This window comes from Hemicordylus capensis, chromosome 6, assembly GCF_027244095.1.
Source record: "Hemicordylus capensis ecotype Gifberg chromosome 6, rHemCap1.1.pri, whole genome shotgun sequence".
Lineage (NCBI taxonomy): Eukaryota > Metazoa > Chordata > Lepidosauria > Squamata > Cordylidae > Hemicordylus > Hemicordylus capensis.
The window spans coordinates 97940441-97959187 of NC_069662.1; the positions used below are offsets into that span (position 1 = coordinate 97940441).

At 40.9% G+C, this 18747-nt stretch overlaps 1 protein-coding gene across 9 annotated transcripts in view; it reads left to right on the forward strand.

Moving 5' to 3' along the window:
• Window positions 1-18747, forward strand: part of ULK4 (unc-51 like kinase 4) — a 370052-nt gene that overhangs the window by 146524 nt on the left and 204781 nt on the right. For all 9 annotated transcript variants that reach the window (XM_053265063.1, XM_053265069.1, XM_053265068.1 and 6 more), the window contains exons 30-31: window positions 6563-6655; window positions 15495-15543. In XM_053265063.1, coding sequence (XP_053121038.1) covers window positions 6563-6655; window positions 15495-15543 — 142 coding nt within the window. The remainder of the gene's footprint in view (window positions 1-6562; window positions 6656-15494; window positions 15544-18747) is intronic.

The window sequence follows — 18747 nt, forward strand, 5'->3', positions numbered from 1 at the left end:
CACCATCCCACGTTTCCCCAACGGAGGAACTAAAAGCATACCATTTGCATGTTAAACGTATGGCTAATGCGTTAGGGCTGGATCTTACGTCACAACTTAAAACCATAGACAATCCTGTCTACAACTTTATGTGGAGGTCACAGTCAGCAGAGCCTATAGCGCTCCCCCTACTACCTATCCTTTCAAACGCTGCACAGTGTGCCTGGGAGGTCCCTCATACGTCTACTCCGACATCTAAAAGACTTGAAGGGCTCTATCGGGTTCAGGAACAGGGTAATACCTACCTTTTTAAACACCCTGTCCCGAATTCTTTGGTCATTGATTGTGCCACATCCTCCAAATCCGGTCGGCGACATACGACTCCTGCTGCTAAAGAAGGCAGGAAGTTAGATGTGATGGGAAGAAAGTTGTATTCCACTTCCTGTTTGTCAGTAAAAGATGCTAACTACTTGGCCTGTATGGCTAAGTACAGTTATTGCATTTGGGAGGACCTTGGAAAAGCCCTGGACTCTTTGTCCTTGGAAGAAATAAAACTAAAATTCCAGAAAACGCTACAGCAGGCGGGGGACCTTACCTGCCAGCAGTTAAGTATGGCAAAACACCTTGCAGAGCCTGAGTCCCGTTCCATCACAACAGCCATCACCCTGCGTCATCACGCCTGGTTAAGATCAGCGACCCTGCAGCAGGACATGAAGGACAAAATAGAGGGTCTGCCATTTGATGGCAAAGGTCTATTCTCCAAAGAAACCGATGCCACCATGGAGAAAATGAAAAAGTCTAAGTTAACTGCTAGGACCTTCACTTCTGCAGCCTCACCTGCTACATCCTATGGTAGCCGACAACATACTTCGTACCGACCCCAGACCTCGTATAGGCAGCAAGATCGGAGGGACTTCCGTAAACCTTACCACCAATTCTCTAAAAGGACGACCCAACAGAAAGGGAAGTTTTCGTCAGGCCAACGTAACAAACAAACCGACGGAAACAAACAGCGTCTTTGAAGTACAGAGCAGCCCATCACTCCCACATGGTACTTCCCAATCCTTCTGCTCCCAGAACATCACGGAGCATTGGAGTCTGGTCTACAACATTCCGCAACCGGACCCACTAGCTACCAACACCATCAGGTTGGCGAGTCATGCGGATGCATGGCGCAACATAACATCAGATCAGTGGGTTCTAAAGATTGTTCAATCAGGTTACGCGATAGAGTTCAAGACCAGGCCGAAGTTCAAAAGGATTCGCTTCACAAGGGCAACACCAGCCCTTCTCCAGGAGGTTCGGGAACTCCTGCTCAAAAAAACAGTACCATTGCGATAGGCAAACCGCCGGGAGGGGTTCTACTCCCGGTATTTTCAAATTCCGAAAAAGGATGGCAGGATTCGCCCGATCATGGACTTGCGACATCTGAACAAGTTCATCCAAGTGAAAAGGTATCGAATGACAACGTTACAAGACATACTACCTCTTCTTCATCGAGAAAGGTGGCTGGTGATGTTAGACTTAAAAGATGCCTACTTTCACATTGGAATCCGGCCCTCGTCTCAGAAGTATCTACGGTTCACAGTGGGGACCTCATTGTACCAGTACCGGGTGCTGCCATTCGGCCTGTGCACAGCCCCCCGTGTCTTCACCAAATGCATGGCAGTGGTAGTCGCCCACCTGAGGACGAAAGGTCTGAAGCTGTATCCGTATCTAGACGATTGGCTTCTGTCCTAAACAGACAAAGAAGAGTTGCTTTCGCAGATACAGTACATGCTGAAACTTCTTCAAGACCTCAGGATACAAGTAAACTGGAAGAAGTCGAATCTGACTCCAGTAACGTCCATATCGTACATTGGAGCTCAACTCAATGCAGCATTGGGAAGGGCATTCCTACCGGAAGACCGGTTTCAAACCATAACATCACTAGTCAAGGCTTTTCAATCCACGCTGTTGCAGACAGCATGGCATGTCCAACGTCTATTGGGGCTGATGGCCTCTTGCAGGACAACCGTGCGATACACACAACTGAAAATGAGGAAACTGCAATTATGGTCCCTGTCTTCCTTCAATCTACTCAGGGACAGCCCCAAAAAGCTATTGACAGTTCCTCTTCCGATCCTGCGGTCTCTTTCCTGGTGGACTCAACGCTCCAATTTACTCAGGGGAATCCCGTTCCAGGCCCAGCTTCCGTCCGTATGGGTCACAACGGATGCCTCTCTTCGAGGGTCGGGAGGACACTGCAAGGCCGTCACTACCCAAGGCCTTTGGACCTGCAAACAAAGTCTGCTACACATAAACTTCCTGGAGCTGCTGGCTGTTTTCCTAGCCATGAAAGCTTTTCTTCCCATGCTACGCGGGAGAGTAGTCCAGTTACAATTGGACAACACCACGGCCATAGCCTACCTCAACAGGCAAGGGGGAACGGTCTCCAGATCCCTCTGTGCGCTCAGCGTTCAAATTTGGCATTGGTGCATCAGGAACTGTATAACCCCAATAGCGATACATATAAAGGGCTTGGACAATGTGTTGGCGGACGACCTCAGCCGCTCGTTCACCAGGGGTCATCACGAATGGGAGCTGAACGACCGTTACCTACAACAGATCTTCGACAGTTGGGGCCAGCCGGAGATGGACCTTTTTGCCACATCAGAAAATGCAAAATGCAGACAGTTCTGCTCCAGAGCGGGACACGATCCACATTCAGTGGGGGATGCATTCCAAATAGACTGGTCACTTCAACGCTGTTATATGTTCCCCCCCTTACCACTCCTGAACAGGATCGTAGCTCATCTCCTGCACACCCCGGCAAGATGCATCTTGATTGCACCATGGTGGCCGCGCCAATCATGGTTTCCGCATTTACTCTGAGCTCACACACTTACAAGAGACTTCCAAACCGCCCGGACCTGTTAATTCAGGAAGGCGGTCGAGTACTACACCCGGAGGTGCTCACATTACAACTGACGGCGTGGTGGATCGGCTACTGAAGAAAATCCTGCTGAACGTCCGAAAACCGTCTACCAGGAGAAAGTATGCTAACAAATGGAAGAGATTCGCAGCTTATGCGGATGCACATGGGCACCGCCCAAAACAGGTTTCCATACGGGAGGTCCTGCTTTATCTAACGGACCTCAAGCCATCGGAACTTTCTAATGTGTCCATGCGAGTACACTTAGCCGCCCTTACGTCAAAACACCCTGGCTGGGATGGCAAGACACTCTTTTCCCACCTGGCATGTAAGAGTCTCCTAAGAGGCCTGTCTAATCTCTACCCTCCTACACGCAAGCCTATTGAACCTTGGAGCATCTCTTTGGTGCTCTCTGCTCTAACAGAACCACCATTTGAACCTATGAACACAACCACTCTCCGCCATGTCTCCTTGAAGACAGCCTTTTTAGTGGCTATCACAACTGCCCGCAGGGTGAGCGAGTTGACTGCTTTACGTATGGACGTCCCTTATACGCGCTTTTTCCCGGATAAGGTTCTCCTACGTCCGGATATCAGGTTTACACCTAAGGTTGTTCCAGACTTCCATGTCAATCAAGACATAGTCCTGCCCACCTTTTTTAGAAATCCATCCACACCCTTGGAAAAGGCTCTACACTCTTTAGATGTACGCAGAGCACTTCTCTACTATCTCTCAAGAACTAAGCCGTTCCAAAGGTCTAAAAAACTTCTGATATCGTACAAGGGATCCTCTAAGGGCCAAGCACTGTCTAGGCAGCGTTTATCATATTAGCTAGTGGACATTATTCGCCTTACATACTCGATCCAGGGTGTACCAGCACCAAAGACTGTCAAGGCACATTCAACTAGAGCGTATGGCACTTCTGCAGCATTTCTGTCTGGAGTACCCTTTGCGGAAATCTGCAAGGCTGCGACTTGGTCCTCTGAGGAACCATTTGTAAAACACTATGCTGTTGACCTACGGTCTGCTGCGGAGGCGACCTTTGGGAGAGGCGTCCTTAAAAGGGTGTTGCAATAATGCACTGCTCCCTCCTCCTTCTGGAGCTAACTAAACACCCATTCTAATGCATATCAACGGATCCCATACCAGATAAACAGGTTGCTCACCTGTAACTGATGATCTGGTAGAGATCCGTTGATATCCATTAAACCCTCCCGAACCTCCCCTCTGCAGTGCAGTGTCTAAAGTATGCTAATTGAATCTTCGACTGCCTCGGCGGTCTCCAAGGAACCGAGCAGCCTGCGCTTCCTCCCGCCTTAAATAGCCACGTAGTCACGTGGGGCGGGGTGCAGGCGCCTGAAAGGAGCTGTATAAACTCGACACCGAGAGGCTTCCGTGCAGGCGCAGAACCCATTCTAATGGATATCAACGGATCTCTACCAGATCATCAGTTACAGGTGAGCAACCTGTTTTTCTGGGTGTAATGACAAGCTATAATTTGCTCTAAAGAGGCAATGACTATTTGAATTAGAGTGCATGAGCAGAAGAGGCAGCAAGTGAGTACAATGCTCAATCATGTTTTAGTACTATTTATTATTACTTTTATTTATTTAAAATATTTATACCCCACCCCACCAATACACTACTGCCTGGGTGGCTCACAGCATTAATGAAAAGATACAGTGTAAAATAAGACTAATAAAATTAACCAAATTTAATTTAAACAAGTTAAAACTAGTATTATGTGAACTAGCCTGTTATCTTCTCCCTTGATGCTCTTCACTTAAGAGAGTTAATACAGACTTTGCTTGACTAAAGAGCATTTGATATATCACAGTCAGAGGTAACTGATGCTACCATTCTCTGTCTACTAACTTGTGTTTTATATTTTATCGGTTTTAAAGATTTTTGTTCTGTAAATATGGAATATGTGGTGGTGTTTGTAGTTAATTTCTTGTAAATTACATCAAGCCCATGTCATCATGTAGCGTAAGAACAAGAAAATTGAGCTGTTTCTCTTGTACAGTACAACTGTGGCCACCTGTGTGCAATATTAAAAACTTGTTACTTCTGCTTCCTAAAGTCCTAAAAGAAAATGCTCTTTCTTCTCTTTCCCCCTGCAACCTACAGAGTGAATGAACCATTCAACCCAATGTAATGGATTACTCATAAACACCACTTCCTTTTTTTAAGGTGTAGCATTTTGAGAGGTATGAGTTCTGTGGCAGTGCTTAACAAGACCAACTTGAGTAGAACTCCTTGAATGTGAAATTTTGCTATCGTAAATAATTATATTTACTGGCTCAGCCCCTTTAAAAAACATATCGCTGAATGAACTTTCCCATTGTCATGCTATGAAACAGAGGAGTAAATATCCAGTGGTTTGGCGTCCCTCTCTCCTGGTTATCTCTGGTTGTTTCTGGAGAAGTTGAAAGCCTGTTATTTAAGAAAAATGGAGTGGGTAAGGAATAGCAGTCTGGCTGTGCCCTGAAATTTATATCCCTGCAGCAAGGCTACTTGTCCCCACCCTCCAAATGATCTAAGTGGAAATTGGAAATCAAGTGGCTATCTCTATGTTGTATTATGATGCCAAGTGAAAATATCAGTTGGTTCAATTACTGGTGGTGTGAGGAAAAGAAGCTCTTACTGAGCTGTATGTGTCTCTCCACCCCACACCCCACTCTCAACAATGTTCTCTTGGTGTTCGTGAATGCTATCTTGCTATGGAGTCGAAGGTGAAGTATTGTATTTACCCTAATAGAAGATGATTCTAAATTTAAGACAGCTCACCTAATGGTGCATCGGGAAAGTAACTTGCATAAGGAGCAAGAGGTTGCTGGTTCGAATCCCTGCTGGTATGTTTCCCAGACTATGGGGAACACCTATATCGGGCCACAGCGTTATAGGAAGATGCTGAAAGGCATCATCTTATACTGCGCAAGCAATGGCAATGATAAATCCCACCTGTATTATACCAAAGAAAACCACATGGCTCTGTGGTCACCAGGAGTTGACATTGACTCAAAAGCACAACTTTACCTTAAAAATTGAGGTTAAATACAGGATATTCATTCATTCATTCATTCGATTTCTATACCACCCTTCCAAAAATGGCTCAGAGCGGTTTACACAGAGAAATAACAAATAAATAAGATGGATCCCTGTCCCCAAAGGGCTCACAATCTAAAAGAAACATCAGATAGACACCAGAAACAGTCACTGGAGGTACTGTGCTGGGGGTGGATAGGGCCAGTTACTCTCCCCCTGCTAAATAAAGAGAATCACCACGTTAAAAGGTGCCTCTTTGCCAAGTTAGCAGGGGCAGTTAGCAGTAAATATATGTATTTACCCCCAAAGAACACCAAATTTAAGATGACCCCACCCCCAAATTTCTAGCATCAAAGAACTTGGAAAAACCTAGTCTTCAATTCAGTTAAATACAGTATCATTAAGACTGCCATAATATAATTGGATGTTGGACATTAGGGCAAAAATTGTGATACTTCCAAAATGGCTTGTATTACAATTATTGCATAATGTACCATTTTGTCAATATTGGTGTTTTTCAAAATCAGAAATGAATTTTAAACATAAATATGTTTACTTTTTTCCTATAGAAAACCTTTGACATGTTATCTGTGTTTCACGAATTTTTCTTTTTTGTCCTAGATTTGAACAAATTCTCATGGCACCTGATCCAGTACCAGCTTATGCTCTGAAGTTGTTAGTGGCCCTTACTGAGTACAGCTCTGCTTTTACATGGTAACACAATTGTACAATTACTGCTTTCGTGGTCCAGAATTCAAAAAGCACTTCGGCTTAGGCAAAGGGTGCAATCTAGAACAGTAGAAACTTTGCCTTTTTTCTTGGACCCTCATACTTTATCTCAAACTGTTTTTGAAACTCCCCCCAGTTTTAAAAAGCAGCTTGTCCTCTAGCATAGGAGAATGCTGTTTATGCAAAAGGAGTCTAAAGCTCCCTTGGGCTCAAGGAACTAGTACCACAGTTGTTTGGGTTTTGGCCATCAAATTCCTCTTTTACTCAGTTTCATAAGATAATTGTTCATCTAGAAAAACTCAGACAGTTAATATGAAGTGAAATCCAGGTTTTAGCTGATAGAATTTTCTTAGTCTTTGTACATGCTTTTTGCCCTAAACTGTGGTTATTTCTATATATTTTGGGTGTTAATTATGTCAATATGCATAGTTGTGTAAATCTATATCCTACTTCCCATTTCTTTAGGCTACAGGCAGTCCCTACTCAGGGGGACTGCTCACTCTGTTTATAGTACAGCCGTCTCTGCTAATTGCCCATTTGGGCCACTCCCTCCACTGTTGTAAGGCACTATAGAACTGACACTGGCTTCACTTCATAGCACTTAAAAATCTCTATGTATTGCCAGCAGTCTGACAAATCACGGAAGTTGTTTCCCCCCCAGGTCTCTTTAATAATATTTTTTGAACCTGGTGACCTTTCTTGAAAAAAGTTTTAAACTTTCAATTTAAAATGGAATACAAACCTTCAGGCCTTCAGAAAACATTTGTCAGACGTTTCTGTTTTGATAGGCACTTCATAGATAGAAACAATTATATGGTTTTCATTGCATGTTTAATTTTTTTTTAAACTATTGATCTTTTATATATTGAATGTTTTAATGTGGTTGAAAGCCATGCTGAGCCTCCAGGAATCAGCACAGTAAAAACTGAGATTAAATTTTTTGGCAAGTCCCAACTATTTTATCTAACAAAACATATTTTTCAGGTATTGGTCTCTAAGCAGCTGCAAATTAAAGTTGAGGTTTGAGGTTTTTTGTTGAAAAAATGTTAATATGTTACAAAAATTTAGCATTGCTTTAAAAAAAATAGATTCTGGCAAAAAGTTCAGGAAGCTAATTATTATCCTTGCCTCAGTAACAACAAAGAGTCATATACTGGATGTCTTAGTTTCCTCCAGGGGAATAAACTTAATTTCTTTGTGTTTCTTTTGCAATAACCAGTGAACCTTACATTGAGGGCTTTTAAGGTATCTGCTATAATGTAACAACATTAAGTAAAATTAACAGCTTTTAATTTCTCAAATATGTAATATAAAAGTGATGCTGATCTAAAAATAACTTCATTTCTTGAACATCTTCCTTTGGTGATGTTCTGCCACTGAGTGAAAAACGGTATCTCTTCAGCTTTTTGGTTTGTCTGCTGCTTAGTAATGATTTTTATTGGTTGGTTCTTTTTTACACTTATTGCTCTTTGCTTGTTTTGCTCTTTGTTTTTATGATTGAGTATTGATTTTTTAAAAGTGTTTTGATATGTAAATTGTCTCGACCATTTCCTTTTAGAATTAGAAAGCTGATGTGATATATTTCCAGTAAATTAAATGCATCATGTTGCTGTTTTATGAATAGAATGTTGACTTCATGGGAACTGTCATTATTTATTTTTCATTATAAAAACAGTTTTTTCAAGTGTATGCTCCTGCTTCATTCTTTACAAAATAAAGCAGGAACATACACTTGAAAAAACTCATTTTATAAAGAAAAATAAATACTCTCTATTTAAAAGTGATACCATGAATTTTTAAAATCAGTGAAATCAACAGGTTTCCAGCCTGGTAGCATTTCCCTTTTTGACTTCATCTGAGTCTAAAATCCCCTGCTAACTGGGCAAAGCCAGCTTTTAGAGAGCCAGTATAGCGTAGTGGTTAGTGTTGGACTAGGATTGGGAAGACCCGAGTTCGAATCCCCATACAACCATGAAACTCACTGATTGACTTCGGGCCAGTCATGTATCTCTCAGCCTAACCTAGCTCACAGGGTTGTTGTGAGGATAAAAATAACCATGTACACCGCTCTGAGCTCCTCGGAGGAAGAGCGGGATATAAATGTAAATAAATAAATAAAGAAGTGGTGCTTTATAAATAAAGAGGTGGTGGAGGTGGTGCCTATTCAAACCAATATACAACAGCCGGGGCTGTTGCTGGTGTCTCTCTTGTGTTTCTTTTTAGGTTGTAAGCCTTTCTTGCACTGGAGGCTATTTTCTCATACATACCCTTGGCTGTGTAAACTGTGTTGAGAACTATTTTATTGGAAAGCATATATAAATATTCTCAATAGTAATAAAATGGGGATGGCCACCTGGTAGCCCACAAGCAGCTTTTGTTTGTCGCCGCTCCGTGAGCCTGTCTTCAGTTGGTAGGAGGCCAAGGCCCTGCCACCTTTACATGAGCTGGTTGGTACCAACATATATTTCAATGCTATTTCCCCCTTCCTTTCATAACAAATCAAATGGGAGGGTTCCATCCTCCTTTGCATGTAGCATTTTGCTATATGATTACTGTTTTTCAAAGGCATAGCATTGACATTAACTCACCCTTTGGTTTTATTGAATAATATAGGCAAAGATGTAATTAATACAATTTTAAATGCTTAGTATTATCTGCACTGTGATAAAATGTCAGTTGGGCAATTAATCCCTAACCTACCTAACCTACTTCATAGGGTTGTTGTGCGGAGAAACTTAAGTATGTGATACACTAATCTGGGCTCGTTGGAGGAAGAGCGGGATATAAAATGTAAAAATAAAAATAAAATAATCAGCGATCAAAAGCTGACATTGGCAAATGTTTATAAGTCTTATATGGTTTTTAAAAATAATAATTGGTTATATTTTCTTGTCCCTGAAATACATGGTAATGTGAATTAGAAGGAAATGTAGAACAGGCTGCATCCATTTTATTTTAGATCAATTGATGTTAAATACTACTTATACTCATATTTTTGCATTTTTTTAAAAAAGATAAACTCTCTCTCTCTCTCTCTACGCGCACACACACACACACACACCAGGAGGATGGAATAGTATCGCTTTCAAAGCTTTCTAGTTTTAGAATAATGCTATAGCCATCTAAGACCATAACAAAATTGTTTGAAGCCAGAGTGCAGGCTGTATTGGAAGAGTAGAGTCTATGTTGTTATACATTAAAGCAGGATCAGGGTTCAGATGCCCAGCAACTACTAGGGATGTGCATGGAACTAGTGAGGGGGGTGGCTCGAGGGGGGATACCTTTAAGGACTGGGGGGTGCTCTTAACCCCCCGCTGCATTTCCCTGCCAGCACTGCAGTTTAAAAGGCTCTGGCGGTGCGGCAGCATACCTCCCTCCACTCTGTTGCCTCCTCGGACGGAAGTGACCAGAAGTACTTAGCACGTGTGCATGTCAAGTGCGTGAGCACTCATGTCGCACGCACGTGCCGGGTACTTCCTGTGGACCCTTTTAAACTGCAGCACCAGCAAGGGAAACACACCCTTCCCAGTCCTTAAAGGTATCCCCCCACCTTTGAACCAGTCAAACCGCCAGTCTTTTGAACCTGTTCAGAGGCCCCTAAAAGGACCTCCAAACAGGTTTGTGCACATCCCTAGCAGCTACTGTGGGCATCCAAACAAAAGGTTAAATCTTATTAGATGTTAATATCAGAAAGCAATGAGGCAAGCAGTTCTTGAAATACAAATCTGAGGTTAAGATTTGTGTCTAGAGAAGGAATCTCTGGGTGAAGGCTGTGGGCTGTATGTACAAAAAAATGCAGGGAAATTGTTAATAACTGAGCTTGAATTATGTGAACATAATGATACTTAATTCTCTTAGCCAGCCACCAGCCATGAGTAGGGATGTGGCAAGGCTATGCGTGCCGGCGAGGGAGCCGCCTGATTGGCTGGGCACTGGTTGGCCTCTTTGAAGCTAATGGTGGCGAGGAGAGGCAGGCGAGGCAGTGGAGGCTGCATTGGGGAGTTGGCGGGAAGGCAGGCGAAGCTGTGGCCCCGGCGGGGAGGCGGCTACGGTGGGTCCGGCCCAGCTGTGGGCCCGGCCCCGGCAAGAAGCATGCGCGGCGGCGGCCGGCCTGGCCGCAGCAAGGAGAGGCAGGCACAGCGGCGGCGGGCCCAGCCATAGTGGGGTGGCATCAGCAGCGAGGAGGTGGTGGCGGGCCCAGCCGCCAGGGTGAGGAGGCGGCTGTGCCGCCAGGCCAAAAACCACAATGGGGGGGGGAGAACCTGGCCAGGTGGGGGGGAGGCGGGAGACAGCGGGACGGACTGGTGGCGGGACTGGACTCTGTGCAAGTAGTGGGGGTGAGGGTGGGAGAGAGGAGAGACCAGGCAGGAGGGAGAGGGAGGGGGAAACAGCCGGCCCAAAGGAGCGCACAGATGTTCTGTGTGGGGTCAGCTAGTATATTTTATTTATTTATTTATCATACTATCTGAAATATGTATCTCTAGGTGATGTACATAGTCCAAGATACAACAAATATAAAACAGAGTAAAAACAATTTCACAGAAACAAAAAGTTTCAAGTCTCTTTCTTTCTTTCTTTCTTTCTTTCTTTCTTTCTTTCTTTCTTTCTTTCTTTCTTTCTCTCTCTCTAAGGTGTATCAGTCGCTCATCCCATTCATGGCAGCTCTTGCAAGAGTTCGTAGGGTAAGAAATCTGCAGCGGCAGGGGAAACTAGAGGCGCAGATGTTCTGGGCCTGCCCAGCTTGTTTTAATTAAAAGCCCAAGAAAACAGGTTTATTTTAAGGGTCTCTTTAAAACCAATCAGAGGTGGAGAAGCTCTTATTTTGAAAGGGAGTGTATTCCAAAGTCATGGGACAGCCACATAATTTTTGGTGGCTCAAGGAGGCTGAAGAGAGTTAGGCTAGCACTAGGAGGAACAAATGGAAACGAGAGCTGTTTGAGAGCTGAAAAGATTTGTGCTTGAGCCAGGTGGACAGGAAACAAAAGGTAAACAAAAGTCACAACCAATGGTTGGTATGCTCTGCCTTAGGACACCGTCCCGTCGTAATGGCATACTTATACCACAAAAGAACAGTACGTTACACACCTACAAGCATGTTTCTTAGCTAAGAAAGCAAAGAGGAAATAAAATATTTTAGGATCAGTATTGCACTTAGAAATGGCTCTTCAGCACTAGGCTAACCATCTGAAAACAGTTCTTTGAGAATCAAGAGCTAGTGCATACAACAACTGTAAAATATACAGGGAAATTTAATGTTGAAATAGTGTTACTGTTTTTTATTCTATGTTAAGTCAAAATACAGATTTCCCTTTTCTTCATAAATTTGGGGAAGGAGCCAAGATGGCGATGGAATAACAGCTTGTTTTAGAGCCTCCGTTTCAAACTGTTGTTTTTCTTTTCCTTTGAAGTAAGCAGCTTTAAAAACATTTTATATCTATATTGGAGGCTTCGTGAAACTTTTATTGTTTTTCTTTAGCCATTTTTGGAAGGGCGGTATAGGAATCAAATAAATAAATACATAAATAAATAATTTATTAATAGCTTCAAATCCTGAAAATTGACTGTCAGGAGTTCCTGGTCGTGTAAAAGTTATTTCCAGGAACATCACTGGGTATCAGAATAAATTTGTGAATAACAGCTTTGAACAGTATTTGAAAAACTTTGACATCATTCTCTTGCATGAGACATGGTGCCAGGACATCTCTCCTTTTCATTTTGATATACATAATAGACCATAAAACGACCATCTGCCTCTGGTTATGATTTTTCTTGCACATAATGTGCTTCCACCTGTGATGCACTGTAAATTGGAAGTCCTTATTCAGGATAAACAATGTCTTAGATAAAGCTCTGATCTTAATGAAAAAATTACAGTTTTGTTAAATTCCCAGCAATTGCTGAATCAAAGGTGCAATACAGCCTTACTTGGAAATTAATTAATTAATTAATTAATTAATTAATTTGATTTATATGCTGGCCTTGCAAAAATGGCTCAGGTCAGTTTACATCAAAGGCACTTATGGCACTTTTGCTAAAAAATTTTTTTTTTTAAATTCTAAATTCTCAACTGACTACTGTAGGCCATATTCAGAGGGATTATATAAGGAAGGGCTGGTTTGATCAGGAATGTAGATTTAAGAGACAAGCCCTGAGAAAACTCCAGACAAGAGTTAGGGAAGATAAATCTGACTCTTCAATCTAGTTGTGCAGCATACCTCCTTGCAGCCCCATTCAATGTCATGACGTAAATGGCCACAGCACACACATACGTCAGCTACTTATGTCATGACAGTGAACGGGGTTGCAAAGAGGTACGCTGCAGTCCCGCACCAATGCTTATGGGGAGAGTGCCGGTGGGGGGAATGCAGCAGGGAAGGGAAGGGCACCCTCCCTGCTCCTTAAACAATTCCTCTGCCTCCAAACCGGCTTGAATGCCAGACTTCTGAATAAGATGGATGCTCCAGAAAAGGAGCGCTGAACCAGTTTGGGCATATCTCTATTTTTATTTACTAAGCCTTTCTAAACTGTAGAGGTCTAGTTTTATTCTATATGCTTTATTTATTGCTGTAACTGCAGATAGGTTTTTTAGGTTATTATTTTAAATTGTATTTTATTAAGATTCTTTTTTTCTCATGTTATGTTATACTTATGTTAGATTTCATGTGTTTTGCTATGTTTTAATGTTATGTGTTAAGTTTTGTTAAGTTATGACCCGTGGTTACAACAATAAATTTACTTTGATTGATTGATTAAGTGCCTTCAAGTTGGTGTCAACTCTTAGTGACCACATAGGTAGATTTTCTCCGGGATGATATGTCTTCAACGTGGCCTTTAAGGTCTCTTAGTGGTGCATTCATTGTTGTAGTAATCGAGTCCATCCATCTTGCTGCTGGTCGTCCTCTTCTGCTCTTTCCTCCAGCTTTCCCCAGCATTATGGACTTCTCAAGGGAGCTGGGTTTTCGCATAATGTGTCCAAAGTATGAGAGTTTGAGCCTGGTCATTTGTGCCTTGAGTGAAAATTCTGGATTGATTTGTTCTTGGATCCCTTTGTTTGTTTTCCTGGCTGTCCATGTTATCCTCAAAATCTTCTCCAGCACCAAAGTTCAAAAGCGTCAATGCTTTTTCTATCTTGCTTCTTCAAAGTCCAGCTTTCGCATCCATAGAGTGTCACGGGGAAAACCATTGTCCAAATGATTCTAATCTTTGTAGGTATAGAAATGTCACGGCATCTAAATATCCTTTCCAAGGCCTTCATTGCAACCCTATGAACTGATAAAATTTCAGTACTTGTTTTGTACCGCACAAAATGATCTATGACAGCTAGTCTTTGAGCATTATAAACATACAAACTTGTTAACAGAAATCAATTTTAAACTTTTTACAGAAATGTCTTAAAGCAAGTGATCACTTTGGTTTTATTGCCTTCACCTCTTATTTGAAGTCTATATCAATTCCACAAACAGGTTTTGAATGCTTGTGTGTGATCTTAACTTACTAGGAATTGTTGACTGTAATTCATAATTGCAGTCATCATTCATATATATTATTAGGAAAAAAATAAGTTGTATAAATCTGGCTTTTGGTTGTGCTTCAAAGTTCATAATTACTTGTGAACTACAAATCACATCTAAACTTTCCTTTTTTGAATCCTTCGTTTGAATTGTCTCCATGCTGCAAATCTGTCGTTCATCTTGAAAAGCAGCCACCAAAGTATAGACTGAGATGATTGATTGTTTGATGGCCAACTTCCCATAATGGCTCCTTCTCCCGCCACTTTATAGCAGTTGCTCAGGTGGACCTTGATGTGTTTTAAGCACCCTGTCATGAATCACCCTTGAGAATGATTTTCCATTCCAGTTTGGAAATGCACAGGTTTTGCTTTATTGATGTTGATTTTGAAAATTTTCTTCACTCATTATAGGACCTATTAGTTGCTTACTTTTAATTTGAAGACACTGAAAGATTGTCTGTGTGTGTGCATGCGCATGCATGCGGCGTACATGGAGGTGTGTGCGTGCAGGTGAGCAGGTCACAATGCAACAGTGCTAGGCATGTTGAAGTCCTTTGAAATCAAAGAGCCTAAGCCACCTAGCTCTGGATAATATTTGGGACGTATGACTGGTGAATCAGGATTAAGTTCAGCTAATATATGTTATTTGGTACTGAATAGTAAGAGAATATAGGCAGAACTAGAAAACTAGAGACGAATAAATCAAAATAAGTACAGGAGAGTGAACACAGCAAAAGTGGGGGTACCAGTTGAGAGAGGAGAAAGTTAAGGCCAGTTGTTCAGACTTCTGTGTTTAAACCATTTGTAATGGCTATTGTAGCTCTCTGATGTCATAAAGTTGCACATCTTTTATCTGAAATCTGCTGGTTAATCACTTCTCAGATATACAGGATATGATTATAATATATTTAAAGGTATTTTGCAAAGAAGATAAAGTAGTTAATGAAGCATATAAAAAAGCTGCTTCAAAGTGTATTTTAATTCCAGCATATCCATTGTGATCTATTAGTTTAAATTATTTTACTGCATACATTGCACATTTGATGGGCTTAATCATATTTCTGAATTCTAATATCTGCCTTTTAAAAAATAGTAATTTACTTAGTGTTCCACTCACTTGCTTCACATCAGTAAGGTAGATGAAGGAGCAATTTCCAAAGCAGTACTGTATTTCTTATTTTTAATAGCTGTGGTAGAACTTGTTTAAATGAAGAAGTAGTCAAAGAATGAGGTTCTGCGTCATAGATTTTAGCAACAAAGACTTGGCTGTACTGCTTTGTGTTCATTGGTTTCTTTTTCTTTCTTTTTTTACAGTCTTGTTGAAGAAATTAATCTTGTTCCAACCATTTTCCAAGTCATTCTGGTAAGAATCTATTTTACTCAAAATTTGATTTTAAAGTAACATCAAAGTACTGTGTAACTCTCCTGTCCTACTTGCTTATATGCTACTTAGCAGGTATGTCAGCTCGGAAAAGCTGTTCAGACTTTTTGTTGTAGCATCTCCTAGAGAAAATACTAGCATATTCTTGTTATACTGACTATATATAAATTTGTAGTATTGGATATATTTCGTACTTGAGACATGTTCACGCTAGTTTTGTTACTGTATCTTGTAACTTTCCTTTTTCATAAGAATTTGAATGCATGCTATTCCTAAGCATTGCAAGTTTATAAAAAGATGTCAGTGCTCTGTCCCCAAACCTAGATGTATGAAAGCTGGCTCCACAGTGAAGACAGAGTATCACACACTTTCTCTGAGAGACACTCTTCTTCAGCTTTTCTGCACATGCAAATAGGCCCAGCTAACACAACATATGAGTTCTGTAATTCTGTATCTAAAACATGTTGAAGACTTTCAAAATTGTTTTCTCAATGGTGAGGCTGATTCTCTAGTCTTTTAGAGCTGAGAAAGTGATTTGTCTGCATAAATGTGATTAGATTGTATATTGTGAGCACTTTTTTAGCCTACTTTCCAGCAGGCTTATGAAATCACCTGGCTTTTTCTGTGTCTATCCGTGTGCCCCTCCCCCCACTCAACTTTGCAAAACCTGGACCAATATGAACCAAATTGGGTACAGTTATAGGGACACATAGGGACACCTCAGTGGTGTCATTTGTGATGATGTCATCCAGCCCGATCCAACATGGCAGATATGTAAAGTTTTGAGGCGCAAGTGGGCTAACATGTGAACCGCTTAACTGATTTGAACCAAATTTGCTACAGCTGTAGGGACACATAGGGATGCCCTAGTGGAGTGGTGTGTGGTGATGTCATCCACTCCAATTCAAGATGGCGGCCACTTGAACATCTGAGGTGCAAGCAGGTTAATTTGTGGACTGTCTAAACAATTTGAACCAAATTAGGTACAGTTGCAGTGAGTGACACACAGGGACACCTCAGTGGTGTAGTTTGTGATGATGTAATCCTGATTCAAGATGGCAGACACATAAACCTTTGAAGCGCAAGTGGGCTAATTTGTGGACTGTCTAACCCATTTGAACCAAATTGGGTACAGCTGTAGGGACACATAGGGACACCTCAACAGTGTAGTTTGTGATGATATGATCCACCCCAATCCAAGATGGTGGTCGCGTGAACACTGGAGGCACAACCCAGCCAACTTGTGGAATGTCTAACCCATTTGAACTAAATTGGGTACAGTTGCAGTGAGTGACACATAGGGACATCTCAATGGCATAGTTTGTGATGATGTCATCCATACTAATTCAAGATGGTGGACATGTGCGGGAAATATTGAATCTTCCAATTTCCAGTGAAGAAGTTAAGGATACTATTAAGTGAGCAAAGGGGGGGGAAATCGCCAGGATCAGATGGGCTCTCTATTATATACTACAAAGCTTTTAGTGAAGTATTGTCTCAACCATTACAATGGACAATGAATGAAATTATGATGAAGGGTTGGTTCCCTGATTCATGGAGGCAAGCGACTATTACATTAATACCAATACTTGGCCAAGATCAAACTCTGGTTTAAAATTATTGACCAATCTCCTTACTTAATAATGATTATAAATTATTTGCTTCTATACTTGCTAAAAGAATGGAGGGGGTCTTGGCAGAGTTAATTCATGAAGATCAGGCTGGATTTCTGCCAAAAAGACAAATAAAGCACAATGTGTGAACTGTTTTAAATGTATTAGAATATTACGAAAAGCATAATGATAAACAACTGGCTATGTTATTTTTGGATGCAGAGAAAACTTTTGATAACATCCCCTGGCAATTTATGTTGAAAACTCTGGAAATTGTAGAGTTTGGAGTTAATTATATAAGGGCGATTGGGTCTATATATTCTGAACAAAAAGCAAACATTAAGGTTAATGGAGAACTTACAGATAATTTTAGTATTCAAAAAGGTACTAGACAAGGTTGTCTCCTGTCTCCATTATTATTTATATTGGTCTTGGAAATTATGTGCAGGATGATAAGGGAAGAGACCAAAATACAAGGATTGTCAATAGGGACACAAAGATACAAACTAAGAGCCTTTGCAGACGATATAGTGTTGTTTTTACAAGATCCTTTAGAGTCAGTTGATACATTATTGGAAATATAAGAATCATATGGGAATTTGGCAGGGTTCTATATAAATAAGGATAAGACAAAGGTATTACTTAAAAATATGAACAAAGAAGATATTGAAAAATTTGTCTTGAGATCTAGTTTCAATGTGGAAAAAAAGGTAAAATACCTAGGAGTTACGCTTACAAAAAACAATGCCTTATTGTTTCAAAATAATTATATTAAAATCTGGAAGGAAATAAAGATAGACTTATGTAGATGGAATAGATTGAATCTATCGTTAAGTGGAAGAATTTTTGTCATCAAAATGAATGTTCTTCCTAAAATGCTATATTTCTTCCAGACAATACCAATAATAAATACAATGTCAATTTTTGATCAATGGCATAAAGACGTAAAGAACTTTATTTGGCAGGGCAAAAAACCAAGAATAAATTTAAAAAACCTTATTACGACAGGAAGAGAGGAGGGTTTGAATTACTAAATTTTAAGTTCTATTTTGAAGCAATATGCCTGAGATGGATGAAAGAATGGATTACATTAAAAAATCCAAGACTGTTAGATTTGGAAGGATTTGATATAAGATATGGTTGGCATGCATATCTATTTTATGATAAGGTAAAAGTAAATAAAGACTTCTTAAATCACTATGTTAGAAAAAGCTCATATATGGTATGGATGAAAAACAAACTTGTGTTAGAACCAAAAATTCCACTTTGGGTATCTCCACTGGAAGTTATATCTAGAAAACAGAAAAATATGCAACAGACATGGCCTACGTATCGGCAACTGCTTGTTCCCCAAGGTGCAAAATATGAACTTTAAAAACTAGATCTTATGAAGGATTGGAATATTTCTTGGTTTCACTATCACCAGATTAGCGCTTTATTCAAGCAAAATTGTAAAAAGGGTCTTAATCAATCAAAGTCTGAATTTGAACAACAGTTGTGTGACAAGGAAGACAAACTAGTTTCTAGGATGTATGATCTGTTATTATTGGAAGATACAAGAACAGAACTAGTG